The 27831-nt window shown below is 44.0% G+C and overlaps 1 protein-coding gene across 1 annotated transcript in view; it reads left to right on the top strand.

The window, feature by feature from the left end:
* Positions 1 to 18701, top strand: part of LOC146869601 (butyrophilin subfamily 3 member A2-like) — a 721276-nt gene extending 702575 nt beyond the window's left edge. Inside the window, exons 7-9 of the mRNA XM_085640159.1 lie at positions 5206 to 5226; positions 11907 to 11927; positions 18637 to 18701. Coding sequence (XP_085496285.1) covers positions 5206 to 5226; positions 11907 to 11927; positions 18637 to 18701 — 107 coding nt within the window. The remainder of the gene's footprint in view (positions 1 to 5205; positions 5227 to 11906; positions 11928 to 18636) is intronic.
* The last annotated feature ends 9130 nt before the right edge of the window (positions 18702 to 27831 follow it).

Here is a 27831-nt window from a genome sequence, read left to right as displayed (position 1 = left end):
AGTGTTGCAGCTGTTCCCAGCGTCGGGTCACCATTGTCCTTGGAGATCAAATTGTCGCTTCGTCGAGGTCAAGAAAAGTGGAGAACGCTCACTGTATAGTATTGTCCATAGACGGAGCATGTTAAAGTCCTCTGGAGTCCTGCGTGGTCTGTGTACAGGGCTGGCCCCTGCGGTAACTCCAGGCCTCCGTAGAGATTCAAGGGGAGAGCACTCAATCGGCTGTCTCCAGTGCTCCAGCAGCCTCACCGAGCTGGGTCTCTCCAGGTGACTGGGATTCGGTGCATTCCCGGCTGTGCAAGTCTGCGTGTGGGCCAGAGCTCACAGGCTCTTCCTCTCCCCACCACAGGTAGTATTCCCAATCAGGCTCCCTCCTTAGGCACCACAGGCAGGGCCCAACTCACCGCCATCACTTCGGGCCCCCTCGACAAAGCTCTTCTCTCATGCTCTGAGGCCTCAACTGTGCTGTTTCTCAGTGTCAGCCTGACTGGTGACTTCCTCCGGGACAGCCATCTTCCGATCTCCAGGTGCCAGCAGGGTGAGGGAAGCCATCCAAGGCGTCGCAGGTAGCCAGATGCTGGCTCCCCTCCTTTATACTCTGGTATCAGGAGAACGCCTGGGTCACCGCTGCACTCAACCTCCACGCTCAGAGCAGCCATACAGCTGATTCCTTGCTTCGTTGTCTGCCCTCCGTCGGTCAGCCCACTTTGCTAAGCACCACCGCTCTCCTCTCAATGGGAGCCTTCCGACCTCCCTGCCACCTGCTACTCTGCTCCAACAGGCCACTCCACCAGGGTCTCTCATTCAGGCAAGGTTACAGCACCATCGGTGTCGCCATGAGGCTCAAGATCCACCACACAGAATTCCTCTTACGGTCTGAGCGTACCATACATACCAATCTGGGCAGGATTTCATAGGATATGTGTGGCCGGGTCGGGAGCTTCCCGGAGGCATGTTTAGTCGGACATCATGGAAAGCCACCAAGCACTGAAACGGTTTTGGTGACAAGTCAGAAGATTTTAAAGGGGGAGCGCATTGTTTGCCACTGAAGCAAGAGGCACCCACAAGCATGTCCAGTAGAAGAGCATTGTTTCCTCTGGAAGCAGGTCTTCTCTGCAGATAGCTTGGAGTGTAGTGATTATTCAGATGCTTAAGGGATGGTTAAGACATCCATCTGGGTCTTAATATATTTATGAAGCAAATCATCCAGCTGAGGGAAGAAAAGATGAGGACCAAGAAAAGGAAGGCAAAAGCGAAGGACAGAAGCCTTTTTGGTTGCTTCTGTCGTCCAATCATGAGTCTACACAAGTCTGCGAGCCCCCACAACTGCTCTAGAGACAAAGACTGTAGCCCACAAGGAGTTAAAAGATTTGCCTAAATTATGCATGAAGCTTTAGTCTGGCAAGCAGGACAGCAAAGTCAGATACAGTCAACATAGCTGTGGTTGAAAATCTTTGACCAGACTCTGTGATTCATACAGTGAATGAATAGCGGCTCTCATAGCAAGGTGCAGTCCAAAGTAACCCATTCACCAACCACCTTCTCTACCTCGGATCTAACAAGTAAGTGACTCGCAGACTGCAGATGGTGCAGAAACTCTTCGGCAAGACTATTGTGCAGGGTCCCTAGAGCTACCTCTGGCTCAAGTCATCTGCTGGACCTTCATTGGCTCAGGGTGGAGAACAGAATCAAGTTGAAAGCCGTGAGCTACATGTTTAAAATCAAAACTAAAACTGCCGCTCAATATCTGCAATCTCTGGTCAGCCGCTACGCACCATCCCGGTGCCTTCGCTCTTCCACTCAAGAGAAATTTTCTGTGCTGAGAATTAAACTATCTCAGATGGGAGGTAGATCATTTTCACATCTCAGTCCCTTACTATGGAATGCACTTCCCACAGCCATCCGGAATGAAACGGTCTACACACTTTTCCACAAATCCCTTAAGACTTGGCTTTTCAACCAGTAACCACACAAGCTGCTATACATCCTTCTGATCTGCTCCGGCGCCGGGAAACTCTTCTTGGGTAGCTGTATCGCCTTATAAATGTAATAAATAATAAATAAATAAATCTCATTTGAGGTTTGTGTCAAACATGAACCTAGGTCATAAATATGCCCTGAGCACTTTGTAGGAAAAAGCATGTGGAAATAGCATGTATATGAGTTATTTGCTTGCAGCTTTAATTCCAAGGAGACATCAACTCTCATGTAACCATTGCTGTAAAGTAGTATCATAGGAAATTTTTGATTCGACTTAGCAGACTTACGGATAGGACCACAAGGCTGAGCGATGTAGCTGTACCTGCTTATAGTTGCCATGTCCTAGATGTTGATACTCCTTGTATGAACAAGAAAGGAGGAGGACTGCATCTTGAGGGCATGAGGTATTGTAAGTTTTCATTGTGCCAGTGGGCAGGGGTGGCTATGAAGTGATGCAGTCTAGAAAGAGACTTGCAAAAAAGCATGGCTACCCTCCTCACCACTGCAGCACTCATTTCATTTCAAAACTTTATTCGATTCAGAACAAAGGAATCATAAAAGTCAAACAATTTAATTTACAAACATTATTTCAAAATCATTTTTAAAAAACATTCTTACAAATATAACACTAAACTGTTAAAATTCATTAGCTAAAATAATCACAAATAAAACCCCATAGCTGTTACTTCCAATCAAATTAGATGATTTCATTGGTTCTTCATGCCAGGGCATACATTAAAGTGCCGGTTAAAACAAATAGAAAATCAGAAAATCACGATGCAATGATATACAATATAGATAATCAAGGGTCAGCTTCATGGTGCCAGATTTAGCCGTAACGTTTCCTGATCAAAAGTGACACCCGTATAAAATTTAGCATTGCACAGCAAACACCAGATGAAGATAGGGATAGTAAATAATCATAGCCCTCTTCATAATGGCATGGTTGCTTTTCCTTAAGGATCGGCTTAATAAACCTGGTTCTCGGGTCCTTATATAGGGAACAGAAAAGAACAATATGCATCGTGCTTTGGCTATCTTTGTCATTACAAGGACAGGGGGGCAGTCTCTCACACCAACCCCCCTGTTTAGGAAACGCAAAGAGAAAATGCAGGGTGTGTAACCTAAACCTTGTCAAGTAGAATCGCCATTGCACATGGTTTGTAAAAGATAAATTAAACTGGTGCAGCAAAGTAGCCTTAGGAGCATAAGGGCTAACCAGGGAATTCACAAACGGTGATTTCCAATAAGTTGTTTTAATTACAGCTTTGATGTTTCCCTGTATATTTTCGGGGTTGTCAAAAATGTCACCCAGGCCTAATTTATGAAACATTTCATTTACATAAGATAGCCAGGGGATCTGTTTCATGTTTGCCAATTTTAAACAATCCCGGAGGATATCTCTAGTAAGCTGTAAGTCCTCTGATTGCCATATTTTGCCCCATAACAATAAAGGGGAAAGGCGAATGGTGTCACTCACATAACTTAGACCTATTTCGTTGTGGACAAATCTGTTTGAGGAGCCTGATGGAATAGCCAATACACCCTTTAAAAATTTATTCTCCATAATCTGTAGTGAGTCAGGGCTTTCAGTCCCCCAAACTCCTGCCCCATAAGTAGCAACCGACAAACATTTAGCTTTATACAAAGTTTTTAAATGTATGACAGGTTTTTGTCCTAGTTTGCCACATAAAAAGGAACAGACTCTCTATAGAGCGACTAGCACTTTGAACTCGGGTCTGCATTAACGGGGCCCAACTTAGTTTGTTGTTAAAAAGGTTACCCAAATAATTAAAGTTTTCAACCTTTTCAATGGTAGAGTTGTTAACTACAAACTACAAGCTATATTTTCATTCAGCAAGTATAGTATCCCTCCTTACTAGAAAAAAAGGAACCGATCTTGGAGTAAATCTAATAAAATAGACAATAAGGCTGAACTGGTACTTTGGAACTCCTCCTCTCCATTTAGAAATTCCATTCTTGCCATTGAAACAACTTCTATGGTGAGGCAGAGGTGAATATATCAATACCTCCTCACTCTCTAGTAAGGGCGAGGAAGAAGGAATAAAACAGGGCAGTCCACCAGGTACTGTTTCCTGATTTTTTTCTTGGACGTGAGATCAACAAAGGTTTCAGCCGATAAAGCACAAATATATGCCCTAGAATGTACGGCTGCCCCCTAGGTGGAGAAGTGTGGCTCAATGATTAGAGTGGCAGACCCTGATGCAGAGGTCTAGCCCGGGACCAGGGTTCAATTCCCCGCCTCGGCGGGTCTTGGGCTCAAAATTCCACGGACCTGATAATTCTCGCTTCGGTGCCATTCTAATCATGGAGTCCCACTCTGCAACTCTGGGCAATAGCTTGCTTAATCTCCACAACGGCCCCCACAACGCTAAGGATGCCTGGCCTTCACCTTGGGGGTGCCCAGGAGTGGACGCCTCACAGGGAAAAGCCAGGATGGGTTCCACAGCGGTATTCGTACAAGCGCCGAGAGGCCTCCGGGTAGTCGTGCGCTATACAAGTATCCATACTTACATACATACATACATATACAAGTATCCATACATACAGTTGTCACCAGGCAAACAACTGACAAAAAAGAGACCAACAAGAAGAAAGTGAAAAATCAACGCAGCTGGACAACCCAATCCAACATGGCTGACATTCTGCTGAGGCGCGCAATACTTATGCCCAAGTTGCCACCTGAGAACATCACTTCTCTTGTATCAACACACTATCCATCAATTCTTTTAGTGCCAGAAAAGATGGAATTGAAGGAAATACATGCTCCTTCCTCACCGCGGCTGACCATAACTGGCCACAGACGAGAGGAACAACAAAACCAAAGACCAAGATAGTCATCTAAGAGCCAAGCTACAGGCCAAACAAATCTAGGGCAGAAGATACAGAGACAGAAAGTGTTACAAGAATCTGAAAGGGCAGACATTAAAAACAGTTAGTGGTTAAGGGAATTCTCCATTTTATGCAGCTGGGAATAATCCTAATTAAAAAGAAGATTATGCTACTAAAGGGTTCTATGTGGAAAGCATGGGACGATGAAGTGGAATGAAGAGCAATGAGCATTTAGCGTTGCTTTCATGTTATCTTTCTGTCTCCATTTGTCTCTCTATTTAAGTAACAAATTAAAAATTCTAAAAGGCTCAGTATGAATTGCTTTGTAACACATGTTAATAACTTTTCATGTTTTTTTGTTGTCTTGTCCCACAGGGAGACTTCTAGAAGAACGAGGTGAGTTTGTTAGTAAAGACATTGCTGAATTTCCTTCTATTTAATGAGTTCAGTAGAAAACTTTACTCTTAGGGGTGGATTTATGAGCTTGTCACACAGTGCAGCGCAGCAAGTCACCCTGCGTGACAGGAAAAGGGCAGGAATGCGCCCCATATAAAAAGTCGATACCATGCATTCCGGGCTTTCCCCCTGTGCTGGCGCCCTTTTAACAGGCTCGTTGCAAAGGTGCCTCTGTGGCATGCAGGATTGTTTTTGTGCAGGAAAGGGCACTTTCTTGCAAAATAAACAATCCTGAGAGGTATATTCCTCTTTATATGTGACTGCAGATTGCAGCACACATGGAAAGAGGAAGTAACCAGGAGAAATAAAGAAATGCGTTGAAATCCTTTGGAGTTGCGTGGGAACACCCACGCAATACCCATGGACCACCTTCCCAGGGTAGAGTAAGGCGATGCCGCAATTTGCACTGTGTTGCTTTACTCCTGATTTATGAAGCCACTCAGGGCCACGCAATAGTGAAGAAATTTGCCCATGCTGCGATTTCTCACTCGACAATACCCAGAGACCCTCAACCACTTTAAAGGGCAACATAAACAAAAATAAACCTGCCTCACCAACCATAAAGCACAAACTGCCGCTCTCTCCCTGAAACTGACATCTTCGAACTTCTGGTCAATGACCAACCAGATGCCCTATTCCTCACGGAAACATGGCTGTATGAGAGTTCTGGCCCAGATGTTGCTGCCGCTCTGCCCCCCAACTACGCTATAGCTAGGAAGGATAGGGGCAACAAAATTGGTGGGGGCATAGCTATTATTTTTAAAAAGGTTTTTCAGTGTAAACTCGAGCCTCTAACATTCACGGATTGTGAAGCAGCACTTTTCAAACTGGCCCTAACCCGGAACTTCACCTTCTCCGGTATACTCGTGTACCGTCCCCCCGGGCCCTCTGCCCCATGGGCCTCTTCCTTCCCCAGTGTAATAGCCCCCCTACTCATGAGCTCTGCCAACTTTTCAATTCTGGGCGATCTAAACCTTTACCTGGCCTACCCAACATGCAAAATCAGTACAAATTTCATCTCTGATCTGGCAGGCTTAAATATAAACCTACATAATTTTGGCCCCACACATGAGGCAGGCCATTTACTAAATCCTATCCTCTCCAACTTACCTAGCATTAGATGTTTCCCTGCGCTCCCCCCTATGCTGGTCGGACCACTATATCACCAGGTTCATTCTGGTACCCCCTGATAATTCTGTGTACATTACTTCTACCCTAAGGACACTAACTAGAGACTGGAAAAAACTAGACATGACTGTCTTAAATAAAATATTGTGCTCTAACATGCCCATCTCTAAACATAGGGTGAACATGATTTCTGACACTGTGCAAAAATGGCTCCTCACTGCAATTGACATCTGTCTTCCTCTCTGCAAAAAAAGGGTAAAAAACCATCGCCCCCCAGAACCATGGTTTACTGACACTCTAAAAATAGAAAAAGCCAAATGCAAAGCGCTGGAACATAGATGGAGAACGAATTATGCTCCTGAATCTAAAACCATCCATAAAAAGGCCAAAAAAGCATATCAGCCCGTGCTGAGTATGTTTCAACAACTATCTCTGATGCCTTGAAGTGCTCCGAACCCTTTTTAGTATGGTAAAGGAGCTCGCTGGTTCTGCCAGCCTAGCTAGGCCCCCCTCTTAATAAACGACAATGTGAGGATCTAGCGACCTTTTTCGTTCAGAAAGTCGAAAAAATCTACTTGGATACTGCGAGTTCGCAATGCGACAACCCCTCTCTTTTGCAACCTGCTAGTTCCCTAACAACTCCTACATCCCAGTGGTAGCCTCTGTCCATCGTGATCAGGTCATACTGCCTTGCGCCCACTCTAATAGCCTGGACACCTGGCCCATACTCAATGCAGCCTCTTTTAAAAGACTTCTAGATAGTATCAAACCTGGATCACCTAAAGACCCCCTGCCTATCCCTGTGCTCAAGCAAGTTGAGCCTCCATCTCTGCTCGCCATCATGAACCTTTTAAATATCTCCCTTCAAGAAGCCACAGTTCCACCAGACTGGAAACATGCCATGGTGGTCCCTCTCCTGAAAAAGGCTAACACCGACCCCGACTTTTATTGGCCTATTTCTTTACTACCGGCTTTTTCCAAAATCCTGGAGAAACGCATCCACTCTCAACTCACTCATTTTGTCGACACTAATAAACTCCTTCACCCATCATAATCTGGTTTCAGAGCTGGTTTCGCTACAGAAACTACGTTACTAGGGGTAACAGACCGGCTACGGCAACATCTGGACGTTGGAGATACGGTCGCCCTCATTTTATTAGACCTGAGCGCAGCTTTTGACACGATATCTCACACTATACTGATAAAAATGTTAAGATCTCTAGGCATGGGTGGCTCAGCCTTGAACTGGCTGATCTCTTTTCTCGCCAACCGTACTTTTCAAATCTTTTCCCCAACATCTTGCTCAGACATCCATCCCTCACCCTACGGGGTACCCCAGGGCTCCATCCTTAGCCCCTTACTCTTTAACCTATATGTGAGACCCTTAGCCGATGTCGCGGAAGAGGTGGGGTTGTTTCGGTTTTTCTACGTGGACGACTCCCAAATCATCTTTTCTCTCTCCATGGAGAGCGTAGCCGGGCCATCCCTCCTTCAGCTAGGCCTGGGTAAAACTGCATCATGGATGCGGGCCAACCACCTTAAGCTCAACGGAGAGAAGACAGAGGTCCTGATCGTTGGCAGAAATAAAGATCTCTGGGGCCCACAACATTGGCCCACTGAAATGGGAACACTTCCTCGAACCTCCAGTCAAGTCCGCAACCTAGGTGTCATCATTGATGACTCGCTCACTATGCACCATCAGGCAGTCAAAGTAACCTCCACTTGTTTTACCATCCTGAAGTGGCTGAAAAAGATCATCTGGATGTTGCCCGAGTCTACTCAAAGAACTGTAATCCAGGCTCTTACCACCTCGAGACTGGATTACGGAAACGTTCTCTACCTCGGATCTAACAAGTAAGTGACTCGCAGACTGCAGATGGTGCAGAAACTCTTCGGCAAGACTATTGTGCAGGGTCCCTAGAGCTACCTCTGGCTCAAGTCATCTGCTGGACCTTCATTGGCTCAGGGTGGAGAACAGAATCAAGTTGAAAGCCGTGAGCTACATGTTTAAAATCAAAACTAAAACTGCCGCTCAATATCTGCAATCTCTGGTCAGCCGCTACGTACCATCCCGGTGCCTTCGCTCTTCCACTCAAGAGAAATTTTCTGTGCTGAGAATTAAACTATCTCAGATGGGAGGTAGATCATTTTCACATCTCAGTCCCTTACTATGGAATGCACTTCCCACAGCCATCCGGAATGAAACGGTCTACACACTTTTCCACAAATCCCTTAAGACTTGGCTTTTCAACCAGTAACCACACAAGCTGCTATACATCCTTCTGATCTGCTTCGGCGCCGGGAAACTCTTCTTGGGTAGCTGTCTCGCCTTATAAATGTAATAAATAATAAATAAATAAATCTCATTTGAGGTTTGTGTCAAACATGAACCTAGGTCATAAATATGCCCTGAGCACTTTGTAGGAAAAAGCATGTGGAAATAGCATGTATATGAGTTATTTGCTTGCAGCTTTAATTCCAAGGAGACATCAACTCTCATGTAACCATTGCTGTAAAGTAGTATCATAGGAAATTTTTGATTCGACTTAGCAGACTTACGGATAGGACCACAAGGCTGAGCGATGTAGCTGTACCTGCTTATAGTTGCCATGTCCTAGATGTTGATACTCCTTGTATGAACAAGAAAGGAGGAGGACTGCATCTTGAGGGCATGAGGTATTGTAAGTTTTCATTGTGCCAGTGGGCAGGGGTGGCTATGAAGTGATGCAGTCTAGAAAGAGACTTGCAAAAAAGCATGGCTACCCTCCTCACCACTGCAGCACTCATTTCATTTCAAAACTTTATTCGATTCAGAACAAAGGAATCATAAAAGTCAAACAATTTAATTTACAAACATTATTTCAAAATCATTTTTAAAAAACATTCTTACAATTATAACACTAAACTGTTAAAATTCATTAGCTAAAATAATCACAAATAAAACCCCATAGCTGTTACTTCCAATCAAATTAGATGATTTCATTGGTTCTTCATGCCAGGGTATACATTAAAGTGCCGGTTAAAACAAATAGAAAATCAGAAAATCACGATGCAATGATATACAATATAGATAATCAAGGGTCAGCTTCATGGTGCCAGATTTAGCCGTAACGTTTCCTGATCAAAAGTGACACCCGTATAAAATTTAGCATTGCACAGCAAACACCAGATGAAGATAGGGATAGTAAATAATCATAGCCCTCTTCATAATGGCATGGTTGCTTTTCCTTAAGGATCGGCTTAATAAACCTGGTTCTCGGGTCCTTATATAGGGAACAGAAAAGAACAATATGCATCGTGCTTTGGCTATCTTTGTCATTACAAGGACAGGGGGGCAGTCTCTCACACCAACCCCCCTGTTTAGGAAACGCAAAGAGAAAATGCAGGGTGTGTAACCTAAACCTTGTCAAGTAGAATCGCCATTGCACATGGTTTGTAAAAGATAAATAAAACTGGTGCAGCAAAGTAGCCTTAGGAGCATAAGGGCTAACCAGGGAATTCACAAACGGTGATTTCCAATAAGTTGTTTTAATTACAGCTTTGATGTTTCCCTGTATATTTTCGGGGTTGTCAAAAATGTCACCCAGGCCTAATTTATGAAACATTTCATTTACATAAGATAGCCAGGGGATCTGTTTCATGTTTGCCAATGTTAAACAATCCCGGAGGATATCTCTAGTAAGCTGTAAGTCCTCTGATTGCCATATTTTGCCCCATAACAATAAAGGGGAAAGGCGAATGGTGTCACTCACATAACTTAGACCTATTTCGTTGTGGACAAATCTGTTTGAGGAGCCTGATGGAATAGCCAATACACCCTTTAAAAATGTATTCTCCATAATCTGTAGTGAGTCAGGGCTTTCAGTCCCCCAAACTCCTGCCCCATAAGTAGCAACCGACAAACATTTAGCTTTATACAAAGTTTTTAAATGTATGACAGGTTTTTGTCCTAGTTTGCCACATAAAAAGGAACAGACTCTCTATAGAGCGACTAGCACTTTGAACTCGGGTCTGCATTAACGGGGCCCAACTTAGTTTGTTGTTAAAAAGGTTACCCAAATAATTAAAGTTTTCAACCTTTTCAATGGTAGAGTTGTTAACTACAAACTACAAGCTATATTTTCATTCAGCAAGTATAGTATCCCTCCTTACTAGAAAAAAAGGAACCGATCTTGGAGTAAATCTAATAAAATAGACAATAAGGCTGAACTGGTACTTTGGAACTCCTCCTCTCCATTTAGAAATTCCATTCTTGCCATTGAAACAACTTCTATGGTGAGGCAGAGGTGAATATATCAATACCTCCTCACTCTCTAGTAAGGGCGAGGAAGAAGGAATAAAACAGGGCAGTCCACCAGGTACTGTTTCCTGATTTTTTTCTTGGACGTGAGATCAACAAAGGTTTCAGCCGATAAAGCACAAATATATGCCCTAGAATGTACGGCTGCCCCCTAGGTGGAGAAGTGTGGCTCAATGATTAGAGTGGCAGACCCTGATGCAGAGGTCTAGCCCGGGACCAGGGTTCAATTCCCCGCCTCAGCGGGTCTTGGGCTCAAAATTCCACGGACCTGATAATTCTCGCCTCGGTGCCATTCCAATCATGGAGTCCCACTCTGCAACTCTGGGCAATAGCTTGCTTAATCTCCACAACGGCCCCCACAACGCTAAGGATGCCTGGCCTTCACCTTGGGGGTGCCCAGGAGTGGACGCCTCACAGGGAAAAGCCAGGATGGGTTCCACAGCGGTATTCGTACAAGCGCCGAGAGGCCTCCGGGTAGTCGTGCGCTATACAAGTATCCATACATACATACATATACAAGTATCCATACATACAGTTGTCACCAGGCAAACAACTGACAAAAAAGAGACCAACAAGAAGAAAGTGAAAAATCAACGCAGCTGGACAACCCAATCCAACATGGCTGACATTCTGCTGAGGCGCGCAATACTTATGCCCAAGTTGCCACCTGAGAACATCACTTCTCTTGTATCAACACACTATCCATCAATTCTTTTAGTGCCAGAAAAGATGGAATTGAAGGAAATACATGCTCCTTCCTCACCGCGGCTGACCATAACTGGCCACAGACGAGAGGAACAACAAAACCAAAGACCAAGATAGTCATCTAAGAGCCAAGCTACAGGCCAAACAAATCTAGGGCAGAAGATACAGAGACAGAAAGTGTTACAAGAATCTGAAAGGGCAGACATTAAAAACAGTTAGTGGTTAAGGGAATTCTCCATTTTATGCAGCTGGGAATTATCCTAATTAAAAAGAAGATTATGCTACTAAAGGGTTCTATGTGGAAAGCATGGGACGAGGAAGTGGAATGAAGAGCAATGAGCATTTAGCGTTGCTTTCATGTTATCTTTCTGTCTCCATTTGTCTCTCTATTTAAGTAACAAATTAAAAATTCTAAAAGGCTCAGTATGAATTGCTTTGTAACACATGTTAATAACTTTTCATGTTTTTTTGTTGTCTTGTCCCACAGGGAGACTTCTAGAAGAACGAGGTGAGTTTGTTAGTAAAGACATTGCTGAATTTCCTTCTATTTAATGAGTTCAGTAGAAAACTTTACTCTTAGGGGTGGATTTATGAGCTTGTCACACAGTGCAGCGCAGCAAGTCACCCTGCGTGACAGGAAAAGGGCAGGAATGCGCCCCATATAAAAAGTCGATACCATGCATTCCGGGCTTTCCCCCTGTGCTGGCGCCCTTTTAACAGGCTCGTTGCAAAGGTGCCTCTGTGGCATGCAGGATTGTTTTTGTGCAGGAAAGGGCACTTTCTTGCAAAATAAACAATCCTGAGAGGTATATTCCTCTTTATATGTGACTGCAGATTGCAGCACACATGGAAAGAGGAAGTAACCAGGAGAAATAAAGAAATGCGTTGAAATCCTTTGGAGTTGCGTGGGAACACCCACGCAATACCCATGGACCACCTTCCCAGGGTAGAGTAAGGCGATGCCGCAATTTGCACTGTGTTGCTTTACTCCTGATTTATGAAGCCACTCAGGGCCACGCAATAGTGAAGAAATTTGCCCATGCTGCGATTTCTCACTCGACAATACCCAGAGACCCTCAACCACTTTTAAGGGCAACATAAACAATAATAAACCTGCCTCACCAACCATAAAGGCCATTTTTTCCTCAGCACAAACTGCCGCTCTCTCCCGAAGTACAAAAGTGACATCTTCGAACTTCTGGTCAATGACCAACCAGATGCCCTATTCCTCACGGAAACATGGCTGTATGAGAGTTCTGTTCCAGATGTTGCTGCCGCTCTGCCCCCCAACTACGCTATAGCTAGGAAGGATAGGGGCAACAAAATTGGTGGGGGCATAGCGATCATTTTTAAAAAGGTTTTTCAGTGAAAACTCGAGCCTCTAACATTCACGGATTGTGAAGCAGCACTTTTCAAACTGGCCCTAACCCGGAACTTCACCTTCTCCGGTATACTCGTGTACCGTCCCCCCGGGCCCTCTGCCCCATGGGCCTCTTCCTTCCCCAGTGTAATAGCCCCCCTACTCATGAGCTCTGCCAACTTTTCAATTCTGGGCGATCTAAACCTTTACCTGGCCTACCCAACATGCAAAATCAGTACAAATTTCATCTCTGATCTGGCAGGCTTAAATATAAACCTACATAATTTTGGCCCCACACATGAGGCAGGCCATTTACTAAATCCTATCCTCTCCAACTTACCTAGCATTAGATGTTTCCCTGCGCTCCCCCCTATGCTGGTCGGACCACTATATCACCAGGTTCAGTCTGGTACCCCCTGATAATTCTGTGTACATTACTTCTACCCTAAGGACACTAACTAGAGACTGGAAAAAACTAGACATGACTGTCTTAAATAAAATATTGTGCTCTAACATGCCCATCTCTAAACATAGGGTGAACATGATTTCTGACACTGTGCAAAAATGGCTCCTCACTGCAATTGACATCTGTCTTCCTCTCTGCAAAAAAAGGGTAAAAAACCATCGCCCCCCAGAACCATGGTTTACTGACACTCTAAAAATAGAAAAAGCCAAATGCAAAGCGCTGGAACATAGATGGAGAACGAATTATGCTCCTGAATCTAAAACCATCCATAAAAAGGCCAAAAAAGCATATCAGCCCGTGCTGAGTATGTTTCAACAACTATCTCTGATGCCTTGAAGTGCTCCGAACCCTTTTTAGTATGGTAAAGGAGCTCGCTGGTTCTGCCAGCCTAGCTAGGCCCCCCTCTTAATAAACGACAATGTGAGGATCTAGCGACCTTTTTCGTTCAGAAAGTCGAAAAAATCTACTTGGATACTGCGAGTTCGCAATGCGACAACCCCTCTCTTTTGCAACCTGCTAGTTCCCTAACAACTCCTACATCCCAGTGGTAGCCTCTGTCCATCGTGATCAGGTCATACTGCCTTGCGCCCACTCTAATAGCCTGGACACCTGGCCCATACTCCATGCAGCCTCTTTTAAAAGACTTCTAGATAGTATCAAACCTGGATCACCTAAAGACCCCCTGCCTATCCCTGTGCTCAAGCAAGTTGAGCCTCCATCTCTGCTCGCCATCATGAACCTTTTAAATATCTCCCTTCAAGAAGCCACAGTTCCACCAGACTGGAAACATGCCATGGTGGTCCCTCTCCTGAAAAAGGCTAACACCGACCCCGACTTTTATCGGCCTATTTCTTTACTACCGGCTTTTTCCAAAATCCTGGAGAAACGCATCCACTCTCAACTCACTCATTTTGTCGACACTAATAAACTCCTTCACCCATCATAATCTGGTTTCAGAGCTGGTTTCGCTACAGAAACTACGTTACTAGGGGTAACAGACCGGCTACGGCAACATCTGGACGTTGGAGATACGGTCGCCCTCATTTTATTAGACCTGAGCGCAGCTTTTGACACGATATCTCACACTATACTGATAAAAATGTTAAGATCTCTAGGCATGGGTGGCTCAGCCTTGAACTGGCTGATCTCTTTTCTCGCCAACCGTACTTTTCAAATCTTTTCCCCAACATCTTGCTCAGACATCCATCCCTCACCCTACGGGGTACCCCAGTGCTCCATCCTTAGCCCCTTACTCTTTAACCTATATGTGAGACCCTTAGCCGATGTCGCGGAAGAGGTGGGGTTGTTTCGGTTTTTCTACGCGGACGACTCCCAAATCATCTTTTCTCTCTCCATGGAGAGCGTAGCCGGGCCATCCCTCCTTCAGCTAGGCCTGGGTAAAATTGCATCATGGATGCGGGCCAACCACCTTAAGCTCAACGGAGAGAAGACAGAGGTCCTGATCGTTGGCAGAAATAAAGATCTCTGAGGCCCACAACATTGGCCCACTGAAATGGGAACACTTCCTCGAACCTCCAGTCAAGTCCGCAACCTAGGTGTCATCATTGAGGACTCGCTCACTATGCACCATCAGGCAGTCAAAGTAACCTCCACTTGTTTTACCATCCTGAAGTGGCTGAAAAAGATCATCTGGATGTTGCCCGAGTCTACTCAAAGAACAGTAATCCAGGCTCTTACCACCTCGAGACTGGATTACGGAAACGTTCTCTACCTCGGATCTAACAAGTAAGTGACTCGCAGACTGCAGATGGTGCAGAAACTCTTCGGCAAGACTATTGTGCAGGGTCCCTAGAGCTACCTCTGGCTCAAGTCATCTGCTGGACCTTCATTGGCTCAGGGTGGAGAACAGAATCAAGTTGAAAGCCGTGAGCTACATGTTTAAAATCAAAACTAAAACTGCCGCTCAATATCTGCAATCTCTGGTCAGCCGCTACGCACCATCCGGGTGCCTTCGCTCTTCCACTCAAGAGAAATTTTCTGTGCTGAGAATTAAACTATCTCAGATGGGAGGTAGATCATTTTCACATCTCAGTCCCTTACTATGGAATGCACTTCCCACAGCCATCCGGAATGAAACGGTCTACACACTTTTCCACAAATCCCTTAAGACTTGGCTTTTCAACCAGTAACCACACAAGCTGCTATACATCCTTCTGATCTGCTCCGGCGCCGGGAAACTCTTCTTGGGTAGCTGTATCGCCTTATAAATGTAATAAATAATAAATAAATAAATCTCATTTGAGGTTTGTGTCAAACATGAACCTAGGTCATAAATATGCCCTGAGCACTTTGTAGGAAAAAGCATGTGGAAATAGCATGTATATGAGTTATTTGCTTGCCGCTTTAATTCCAAGGAGACATCAACTCTCATGTAACCATTGCTGTAAAGTAGTATCATAGGAAATTTTTGATTCGACTTAGCAGACTTACGGATAGGACCACAAGGCTGAGCGATGTAGCTGTACCTGCTTATAGTTGCCATGTCCTAGATGTTGATACTCCTTGTATGAACAAGAAAGGAGGAGGACTGCATCTTGAGGGCATGAGGTATTGTAAGTTTTCATTGTGCCAGTGGGCAGGGGTGGCTATGAAGTGATGCAGTCTAGAAAGAGACTTGCAAAAAAGCATGGCTACCCTCCTCACCACTGCAGCACTCATTTCATTTCAAAACTTTATTCGATTCAGAACAAAGGAATCATAAAAGTCAAACAATTTCATTTACAAACATTATTTCAAAATCATTTTTAAAAAACATTCTTACAATTATAACACTAAACTGTTAAAATTCATTAGCTAAAATAATCACAAATAAAACCCCATAGCTGTTACTTCCAATCAAATTAGATGATTTCATTGGTTCTTCATGCCAGGGCATACATTAAAGTGCCGGTTAAAACAAATAGAAAATCAGAAAATCACGATGCAATGATATACAATATAGATAATCAAGGGTCAGCTTCATGGTGCCAGATTTAGCCGTAACGTTTCCTGATCAAAAGTGACACCCGTATAAAATTTAGCATTGCACAGCAAACACCAGATGAAGATAGGGATAGTAAATAATCATAGCCCTCTTCATAATGGCATGGTTGCTTTTCCTTAAGGATCGGCTTAATAAACCTGGTTCTCGGGTCCTTATATAGGGAACAGAAAAGAACAATATGCATCGTGCTTTGGCTATCTTTGTCATTACAAGGACAGGGGGGCAGTCTCTCACACCAACCCCCCTGTTTAGGAAACGCAAAGAGAAAATGCAGGGTGTGTAACCTAAACCTTGTCAAGTAGAATCGCCATTGCACATGGTTTGTAAAAGATAAATAAAACTGGTGCAGCAAAGTAGCCTTAGGAGCATAAGGGCTAACCAGGGAATTCACAAACGGTGATTTCCAATAAGTTGTTTTAATTACAGCTTTGATGTTTCCCTGTATATTTTCGGGGTTGTCAAAAATGTCACCCAGGCCTAATTTATGAAACATTCATTTACATAAGATAGCCAGGGGATCTGTTTCATGTTTGCCAATTTTAAACAATCCCGGAGGATATCTCTAGTAAGCTGTAAGTCCTCTGATTGCCATATTTTGCCCCATAACAATAAAGGGGAAAGGCGAATGGTGTCACTCACATAACTTAGACCTATTTCGTTGTGGACAAATCTGTTTGAGGAGCCTGATGGAATAGCCAATACACCCTTTAAAAATGTATTCTCCATAATCTGTAGTGAGTCAGGGCTTTCAGTCCCCCAAACTCCTGCCCCATAAGTAGCAACCGACAAACATTTAGCTTTATACAAAGTTTTTAAATGTATGACAGGTTTTTGTCCTAGTTTGCCACATAAAAAGGAACAGACTCTCTATAGAGCGACTAGCACTTTGAACTCGGGTCTGCATTAACGGGGCCCAACTTAGTTTGTTGTTAAAAAGGTTACCCAAATAATTAAAGTTTTCAACCTTTTCAATGGTAGAGTTGTTAACTACAAACTACAAGCTATATTTTCATTCAGCAAGTATAGTATCCCTCCTTACTAGAAAAAAAGGAACCGATCTTGGAGTAAATCTAATAAAATAGACAATAAGGCTGAACTGGTACTTTGGAACTCCTCCTCTCCATTTAGAAATTCCATTCTTGCCATTGAAACAACTTCTATGGTGAGGCAGAGGTGAATATATCAATACCTCCTCACTCTCTAGTAAGGGCGAGGAAGAAGGAATAAAACAGGGCAGTCCACCAGGTACTGTTTCCTGATTTTTTTCTTGGACGTGAGATCAACAAAGGTTTCAGCCGATAAAGCACAAATATATGCCCTAGAATGTACGGCTGCCCCCTAGGTGGAGAAGTGTGGCTCATTGATTAGAGTGGCAGACCCTGATGCAGAGGTCTAGCCCGGGACCAGGGTTCAATTCCCCGCCTCGGCGGGTCCTGGGCTCAAAATTCCACGGACCTGATAATTCTCGCCTCGGTGCCATTCTAATCATGGAGTCCCACTCTGCAACTCTGGGCAATAGCTTGCTTAATCTCCACAACGGCCCCCACAACGCTAAGGATGCCTGGCCTTCACCTTGGGGGTGCCCAGGAGTGGACGCCTCACAGGGAAAAGCCAGGATGGGTTCCACAGCGGTATTCGTACAAGCGCCGAGAGGCCTCCGGGTAGTCGTGCGCTATACAAGTATCCATACTTACATACATACATACATATACAAGTATCCATACATACAGTTGTCACCAGGCAAACAACTGACAAAAAAGAGACCAACAAGAAGAAAGTGAAAAATCAACGCAGCTGGACAACCCAATCCAACATGGCTGACATTCTGCTGAGGCGCGCAATACTTATGCCAAAGTTGCCACCTGAGAACATCACTTCTCTTGTATCAACACACTATCCATCAATTCTTTTAGTGCCAGAAAAGATGGAATTGAAGGAAATACATGCTCCTTCCTCACCGCGGCTGACCATAACTGGCCACAGACGAGAGGAACAACAAAACCAAAGACCAAGATAGTCATCTAAGAGCCAAGCTACAGGCCAAACAAATCTAGGGCAGAAGATACAGAGACAGAAAGTGTTACAAGAATCTGAAAGGGCAGACATTAAAAACAGTTAGTGGTTAAGGGAATTCTCCATTTTATGCAGCTGGAAATAATCCTAATTAAAAAGAAGATTATGCTACTAAAGGGTTCTATGTGGAAAGCATGGGACGGGGAAGTGGAATGAAGAGCAATGAGCATTTAGCGTTGCTTTCATGTTATCTTTCTGTCTCCATTTGTCTCTCTATTTAAGTAACAAATTAAAAATTCTAAAAGGCTCAGTATGAATTGCTTTGTAACACATGTTAATAACTTTTCATGTTTTTTTGTTGTCTTGTCCCACAGGGAGACTTCTAGAAGAACGAGGTGAGTTTGTTAGTAAAGACATTGCTGAATTTCCTTCTATTTAATGAGTTCAGTAGAAAACTTTACTCTTAGGGGTGGATTTATGAGCTTGTCACACAGTGCAGCGCAGCAAGTCACCCTGCGTGACAGGAAAAGGGCAGGAATGCGCCCCATATAAAAAGTCGATACCATGCATTCCGGGCTTTCCCCCTGTGCTGGCGCCCTTTTAACAGGCTCGTTGAAAAGGTGCCTCTGTGGCATGCAGGATTGTTTTTGTGCAGGAAAGGGCACTTTCTTGCAAAATAAACAATCCTGAGAGGTATATTCCTCTTTATATGTGACTGCAGATTGCAGCACACATGGAAAGAGGAAGTAACCAGGAGAAATAAAGAAATGCGTTGAAATCCTTTGGAGTTGCGTGGGAACACCCACGCAATACCCATGGACCACCTTCCCAGGGTAGAGTAAGGCGATGCCGCAATTTGCACTGTGTTGCTTTACTCCTGATTTATGAAGCCACTCAGGGCCACGCAATAGTGAAGAAATTTGCCCATGCTGCGATTTCTCACTCGACAATACCCAGAGACCCTCAACCACTTTTAAGGGCAACATAAACAATAATAAACCTGCCTCACCAACCATAAAGGCCATTTTTTCCTCAGCACAAACTGCCGCTCTCTCCCGAAGTACAAAAGTGACATCTTCGAACTTCTGATCAATGACCAACCAGATGCCCTATTCCTCACGGAAACATGGCTGTATGAGAGTTCTGTTCCAGATGTTGCTGCCGCTCTGCCCCCCAACTACGCTATAGCTAGGAAGGATAGGGGCAACAAAATTGGTGGGGGCATAGCGATCATTTTTAAAAAGGTTTTTCAGTGAAAACTCGAGCCTCTAACATTCACGGATTGTGAAGCAGCACTTTTCAAACTGGCCCTAACCCGGAACTTCACCTTCTCCGGTATACTCGTGTACCGTCCCCCCGGGCCCTCTGCCCCATGGGCCTCTTCCTTCCCCAGTGTAATAGCCCCCCTACTCATGAGCTCTGCCAACTTTTCAATTCTGGGCGATCTAAACCTTTACCTGGCCTACCCAACATGCAAAATCAGTACAAATTTCATCTCTGATCTGGCAGGCTTAAATATAAACCTACATAATTTTGGCCCCACACATGAGGCAGGCCATTTACTAAATCCTATCCTCTCCAACTTACCTAGCATTAGATGTTTCCCTGCGCTCCCCCCTATGCTGGTCGGACCACTATATCACCAGGTTCAGTCTGGTACCCCCTGATAATTCTGTGTACATTACTTCTACCCTAAGGACACTATCTAGAGACTGGAAAAAACTAGACATGACTGTCTTAAATAAAATATTGTGCTCTAACATGCCCATCTCTAAACATAGGGTGAACATGATTTCTGACACTGTGCAAAAATGGCTCCTCACTGCAATTGACATCTGTCTTCCTCTCTGCAAAAAAAGGGTAAAAAACCATCGCCCCCCCAGAACCATGGTTTACTGACACTCTAAAAATAGAAAAAGCCAAATTCAAAGCGCTGGAACATAGATGGAGAACGAATTATGCTCCTGAATCTAAAACCATCCATAAAAAGGCCAAAAAAGCATATCAGCCCGTGCTGAGTATGTTTCAACAACTATCTCTGATGCCTTGAAGTGCTCCGAACCCTTTTTAGTATGGTAAAGGAGCTCTCTGGTTCTGCCAGCCTAGCTAGGCCCCCCTCTTAATAAACGACAATGTGAGGATCTAGCGACCTTTTTCGTTCAGAAAGTCGAAAAAATCTACTTGGATACTGCGAGTTCGCAATGCGACAACCCCTCTCTTTTGCAACCTGCTAGTTCCCTAACAACTCCTACATCCCAGTGGTAGCCTCTGTCCATCGTGATCAGGTCATACTGCCTTGCGCCCACTCTAATAGCCTGGACACCTGGCCCATACTCAATGCAGCCTCTTTTAAAAGACTTCTAGATAGTATCAAACCTGGATCACCTAAAGACCCCCTGCCTATCCCTGTGCTCAAGCAAGTTGAGCCTCCATCTCTGCTCGCCATCATGAACCTTTTAAATATCTCCCTTCAAGAAGCCACAGTTCCACCAGACTGGAAACATGCCATGGTGGTCCCTCTCCTAAAAAAGGCTAACACCGACCCCGACTTTTATCGGCCTATTTCTTTACTACCGGCTTTTTCCAAAATCCTGGAGAAACGCATCCACTCTCAACTCACTCATTTTGTCGACACTAATAAACTCCTTCACCCATCATAATCTGGTTTCAGAGCTGGTTTCGCTACAGAAACTACGTTACTAGGGGTAACAGACCGGCTACGGCAACATCTGGACGTTGGAGATACGGTCGCCCTCATTTTATTAGACCTGAGCGCAGCTTTTGACACGATATCTCACACTATACTGATAAAAATGTTAAGATCTCTAGGCATGGGTGGCTCAGCCTTGAACTGGCTGATCTCTTTTCTCGCCAACCGTACTTTTCAAATCTTTTCCCCAACATCTTGCTCAGACATCCATCCCTCACCCTACGGGGTACCCCAGGGCTCCATCCTTAGCACCTTACTCTTTAACCTATATGTGAGACCCTTAGCCGATGTCGCGGAAGAGGTGGGGTTGTTTCGGTTTTTCTACGCGGACGACTCCCAAATCATCTTTTCTCTCTCCATGGAGAGCGTAGCCGGGCCATCCCTCCTTCAGCTAGGCCTGGGTAAAATTGCATCATGGATGCGGGCCAACCACCTTAAGCTCAACGGAGAGAAGACAGAGGTCCTGATCGTTGGCAGAAATAAAGATCTCTGAGGCCCACAACATTGGCCCACTGAAATGGGAACACTTCCTCGAACCTCCAGTCAAGTCCGCAACCTAGGTGTCATCATTGAGGACTCGCTCACTATGCACCATCAGGCAGTCAAAGTAACCTCCACTTGTTTTACCATCCTGAAGTGGCTGAAAAAGATCATCTGGATGTTGCCCGAGTCTACTCAAAGAACAGTAATCCAGGCTCTTACCACCTCGAGACTGGATTACGGAAACGTTCTCTACCTCGGATCTAACAAGTAAGTGACTCGCAGACTGCAGATGGTGCAGAAACTCTTCGGCAAGACTATTGTGCAGGGTCCCTAGAGCTACCTCTGGCTCAAGTCATCTGCTGGACCTTCATTGGCTCAGGGTGGAGAACAGAATCAAGTTGAAAGCCGTGAGCTACATGTTTAAAATCAAAACTAAAACTGCCGCTCAATATCTGCAATCTCTGGTCAGCCGCTACGCACCATCCCGGTGCCTTCGCTCTTCCACTCAAGAGAAATTTTCTGTGCTGAGAATTAAACTATCTCAGATGGGAGGTAGATCATTTTCACATCTCAGTCCCTTACTATGGAATGCACTTCCCACAGCCATCCGGAATGAAACGGTCTACACACTTTTCCACAAATCCCTTAAGACTTGGCTTTTCAACCAGTAACCACACAAGCTGCTATACATCCTTCTGATCTGCTCCGGCGCCGGGAAAGTCTTCTTGGGTAGCTGTATCGCCTTATAAATGTAATAAATAATAAATAAATAAATCTCATTTGAGGTTTGTGTCAAACATGAACCTAGGTCATAAATATGCCCTGAGCACTTTGTAGGAAAAAAGCATGTGGAAATAGCATGTATATGAGTTATTTGCTTGCAGCTTTAATTCCAAGGAGACATCAACTCTCATGTAACCATTGCTGTAAAGTAGTATCATAGGAAATTTTTGATTCGACTTAGCAGACTTACGGATAGGACCACAAGGCTGAGCGATGTAGCTGTACCTGCTTATAGTTGCCATGTCCTAGATGTTGATACTCCTTGTATGAACAAGAAAGGAGGAGGACTGCATCTTGAGGGCATGAGGTATTGTAAGTTTTCATTGTGCCAGTGGGCAGGGGTGGCTATGAAGTGATGCAGTCTAGAAAGAGACTTGCAAAAAAGCATGGCTACCCTCCTCACCACTGCAGCACTCATTTCATTTCAAAACTTTATTCGATTCAGAACAAAGGAATCATAAAAGTCAAACAATTTCATTTACAAACATTATTTCAAAATCATTTTTAAAAAACATTCTTACAATTATAACACTAAACTGTTAAAATTCATTAGCTAAAATAATCACAAATAAAACCCCATAGCTGTTACTTCCAATCAAATTAGATGATTTCATTGGTTCTTCATGCCAGGGCATACATTAAAGTGCCGGTTAAAACAAATAGAAAATCAGAAAATCACGATGCAATGATATACAATATAGATAATCAAGGGTCAGCTTCATGGTGCCAGATTTAGCCGTAACGTTTCCTGATCAAAAGTGACACCCGTATAAAATTTAGCATTGCACAGCAAACACCAGATGAAGATAGGGATAGTAAATAATCATAGCCCTCTTCATAATGGCATGGTTGCTTTTCCTTAAGGATCGGCTTAATAAACCTGGTTCTCGGGTCCTTATATAGGGAACAGAAAAGAACAATATGCATCGTGCTTTGGCTATCTTTGTCATTACAAGGACAGGGGGGCAGTCTCTCACACCAACCCCCCTGTTTAGGAAACGCAAAGAGAAAATGCAGGGTGTGTAACCTAAACCTTGTCAAGTAGAATCGCCATTGCACATGGTTTGTAAAAGATAAATAAAACTGGTGCAGCAAAGTAGCCTTAGGAGCATAAGGGCTAACCAGGGAATTCACAAACGGTGATTTCCAATAAGTTGTTTTAATTACAGCTTTGATGTTTCCCTGTATATTTTCGGGGTTGTCAAAAATGTCACCCAGGCCTAATTTATGAAACACTTCATTTACATAAGATAGCCAGGGGATCTGTTTCATGTTTGCCAATTTTAAACAATCCCGGAGGATATCTCTAGTAAGCTGTAAGTCCTCTGATTGCCATATTTTGCCCCATAACAATAAAGGGGAAAGGCGAATGGTGTCACTCACATAACTTAGACCTATTTCGTTGTGGACAAATCTGTTTGAGGAGCCTGATGGAATAGCCAATACACGCTTTAAAAATGTATTCTCCATAATCTGTAGTGAGTCAGGGCTTTCAGTCCCCCAAACTCCTGCCCCATAAGTAGCAACCGACAAACATTTAGCTTTATACAAAGTTTTTAAATGTATGACAGGTTTTTGTCCTAGTTTGCCACATAAAAAGGAACAGACTCTCTATAGAGCGACTAGCACTTTGAACTCGGGTCTGCATTACCGGGGCCCAACTTAGTTTGTTGTTAAAAAGGTTACCCAAATAATTAAAGTTTTCAACCTTTTCAATGGTAGAGTTGTTAACTACAAACTTTCTAGTTTTAGTGCCCTTTGGGCCACAGACCATGGCAAAGGATTTGGCAAAGTTTACCTTAAGGTCTAGGTCCAACATGAACTTGTGGAAGGCATCAAGACAGTGCTGCATACTGTTTCCTGTGAGTGTCATAAGTACAGTGTCGTCGGCGTAAGAAAGCATTGGAATGCTCCTGCCGTTGACCTTTGGAAAATCATGACAGTTGTCCAACAGGTATTTTTCCAGACCATTGGTGTACACAAGAAATAGAAAAGGAGCTAATATGCATCCTTGTCGAACGCCCTCAGTTGATAGGATAGACTTAGTTTTCTCTCCCCCTGGCCCAAACCTTATGGCTACAGTAGTTGATTCATGGAGTCTACGGAGCAAGGTGACCAAGGGTTCCTCGAAACCCATGACCTCCATCATTTGCCACAGCTTGCTCCGACACACAGTGTCAAATGCACTTGAAAGGTCCATGAAGGCAAGGTGGATGGAGGATTTCCTTGCCTTCATGTATTTCCCTATGATCAGGGCCAGGTTCAGGCACTGTTCGACAGTACCTTTACCTTTCCTGAACCCATATTGGGAATCCACAATAAGGCCCACCGAATCTGCCCAAGTTTCCAATCTAGCTAAAATGACCCTACCCAGTATCTTACACGATGCATCAATTAATGAAATTGGGCGATAGCATCAGGGATCTGATCTATCGCCCTTCTTAAAAATTGGCACCACTACTGCCTCCTTCCATGATGCCGGAATACGGCTAATAACGACTGCTCTAAAAACATTTAATAACAGGGGGGCCCAAACCTTAATATTATGTTTAAAAAAGTCCAAAGGCACTAGATCAGGGCCGGGTGCTTTTAATGGTATGCCTTTCGACAGAGCATCTTCCACTTCCTGTAAGGTGAACGATGCGCTCAAGGACAAGGAAGACTGAGAGACCACCAAATCCCTAACGTCTCCTAGTGATGGTTCATTGGATAGAGTACCATGTGGGTTAAAAATCTTCCCAAAGTGTGATTCCCATGTTTCACATGCAATCTGCATCACAATGTTATCCTTGCCATTACTTGTAAAAAGGGGGCGATTAATAACTTCCCAAAAGAGCCTGCTGTCCTTCAATTCCGAGGCCTTCTCTAAATCTTCCCAAGCTTGGTTTTTTAAGTCCAGCTTCCTTGTTCTTATGGCTTCTTTATATGCCAGTCTAGATGCTCTAACCACTTCTATGTCCCTGGGTTTTTGTTTTAATGCCGCTTTCAAGGATCTGTGTGTTGCCGAACATGCGGCATCAAACGATCTAGGACCAAGCATTTTGCTTTTACCAATTGGTTTTGTGAGGCGTTCGGCTACATACCCACATAAAGATTCAAAATTCCCTATAACCTTTTCAGGTGTGGTTGTAGGTGTTAAACATGCCTCGTACTCAGAGCTATATCTATTTAGGATCTCAGCCTCAAGACCTACCGCGTCTATTTTGCCCCATTTAAGTGTAATACCTTTGTTCCTACTATACTTTACAGGTTGCTCCCAGACAGAGTGTTTGGGTTTAACGGGACAAAGCAAGGATAAATTTAGAGGATTGTGGTCACTGGCAGCATTAGCGATTACTTCCAACTTGTCAACATGATGGAGGTGTCCACTAGAGACAATTACAAAATCAATAAAACTCATCATACCTCTACTTCCCTGAAACGTCGGTATTGGAGCAGAATTTGGACCAACCCAGGGTTCCACTATACATAGATCATTTAAGATAATGATGTTGTTTAGAGCGTCCCCCTGTGGTGTATGTTTGAAGTGTAACAGGGGTTGGTCATGGGAGTCACTTAAACCACACGCCTTCGAGTCCCCGTAGGTGCATAATGAGCAGTTAAAATCTCCCACCCAGATGACAAATAGTAGGGGTTGCTCGAGGCGTGCCCTGGCTATGGCCTCCTCCAGATTCAACATTACGCTTGTCTCTTTGTTGTCAAAGATGTTGTAATACCAATTAATCAGCAGCAATGGTTCAGGAAACAAATTAACCAACATTAACACTTGAAACCATGGGGAGTCAACTATCTTAGAAATTACAAGTTTACATAGTTTTAAAGATGTTGCCATCATTAGGCCCCCTTTTGCCCTACCCGCTTGTGAGGGTATCGCAAGGGTATTAAAAGCTTGAAAGCCCTCGATGTTCTGAGTGGATCGGCTCCAAGTTTCCTGAAAGCACAGGATGTCATAGTCACCCACAAAATCTAGCCATGCCTCGTCCTCCAATCTTGAGGCGAGCCCAGCGATATTCCAGGAAATAAGGCGCATCCTTACAGCGCTTTGGTTTTGTCTACCTAATTCAGTTAGTACTTCCGGATTATGCCTTAAGATGATTGGACTTGATTCGCTTTCTTTAGTGTGGCCAGCCTCAGGGACTTGGGGGTTGGATGTACAATCGTCACCAACAGAAACATTTTCCCTTGAATTATCAACACAGCTTTCTCCCTTCTCCCTCTGGCTCAGCTCTCCTGATATCAGAGCATTAGTGTCGCCGGGAGAACTTAATGATAGTCAATCTATCTCTTCCAACCCTGCAAGTGCATCAAAACGGTTTCTTAGGGGGATATTACTAGGAAACCGTCCTAGATAGTCTTCCCCTTGGAATCGTGGTCTTAGGTCATTATGCCGGGTTTGCAAGGAGTTGTTATTGTTATAAATTGATCCCCTAAAGAAACCGTCACACTGTTGCCGAGGGCCCCAGTTGTTTTGGATTGGCCAATCGGCTCTATTTCTCCGGGCCCACCCAGGGTGTGTTTCACTGTTTGATGTCTGCCCAGTGTTTTTATAAAGCAAAGTCGCGGGAGGAAGATACAAATTTGGATAAAAATATTCTAGACCTATACATTGAATATCCCCAGCTCTAGCAAATCTTGGTTTACCACAGATGATATTTTTTACCCAAGTATCACTGAAGTTGATCAGAATACAGTCCCCCTCTAGGTCCTTATCACTTGGGCCCACCCAGGGAACTCTGCGTACGCTAAGTATTTTTGTTTTAGATTCTGGAGGAAGTGGTCTGTTATTATTGAGCCAGTATATTACTTTGTTTTTTAATTCCTGGTTTGATTCCATTTTGTTAAACAAAACTGGGGGTACTCCTGTGAGTATTGCCATAAAAGGAGCTGAATCTGGGGGCAAATTTACAGGTGGTGGTTTCCTTTTATGTGCTCTCTCGTTGTCATTGTTTCCTGCAGGCCCCTGCAAAGATGTTTGTTTTGACCCTTGGGTAGTTCCCTGATTGGAAGTAAGAACTTCTGATGTTAGTACTGTGCTGCCCATATTTTGGTTAGGGGGCCCCACAATGCCCGCCACTACAGGTTTGGTACGAGCTAAAGGAACAAGTTTTGTTCGTGCTAAGGGGACCGATGCAGCCTTAGGGTCAACAGGTATAAGTGTTTCGGGTGGTTTGCTGGCATTTTTATTCTCTCCCCCTTTCTTTGAATTACTATTATTGGCGATACTGTTTTTATTATAGTTATTAGTACCCCCCGCCTCGAGTGATTTGTTTTTAGTTACTAGAGTTTCAAGGGAGTTAGCGTTAAGAGAGATAAGGTGTTCCAATTGGTCTAGTTTTAGATTAACAATTTGAATTTTCTCTAAAACAGGCAGCAAAAGCATCTGAACCGATTTCTCAATTACCCCCAAGAGACGATCATTATTAATGGTGTTAAATGAGAAGATTTTCTGTCCCGCGTCAACTGGGTGAGTGCCCTTTTGTTTGGTTAGATTTGTCGGGACTTTAGATGGCGCTGGCTTCGCTGACTTACTTCTAGTTCCTTTTCTATGGTTTCCCCCTCTTTTACGTTTGTTCAGATTGTTTGGTTCCCGCTC

This window comes from Triturus cristatus, chromosome 1_1 (genome assembly GCF_964204655.1).
Source record: "Triturus cristatus chromosome 1_1, aTriCri1.1, whole genome shotgun sequence".
NCBI lineage: Eukaryota > Metazoa > Chordata > Amphibia > Caudata > Salamandridae > Triturus > Triturus cristatus.
Note: the sequence above shows the minus strand (reverse complement) of the source record. Positions and strands in the feature narration are given on the sequence as shown.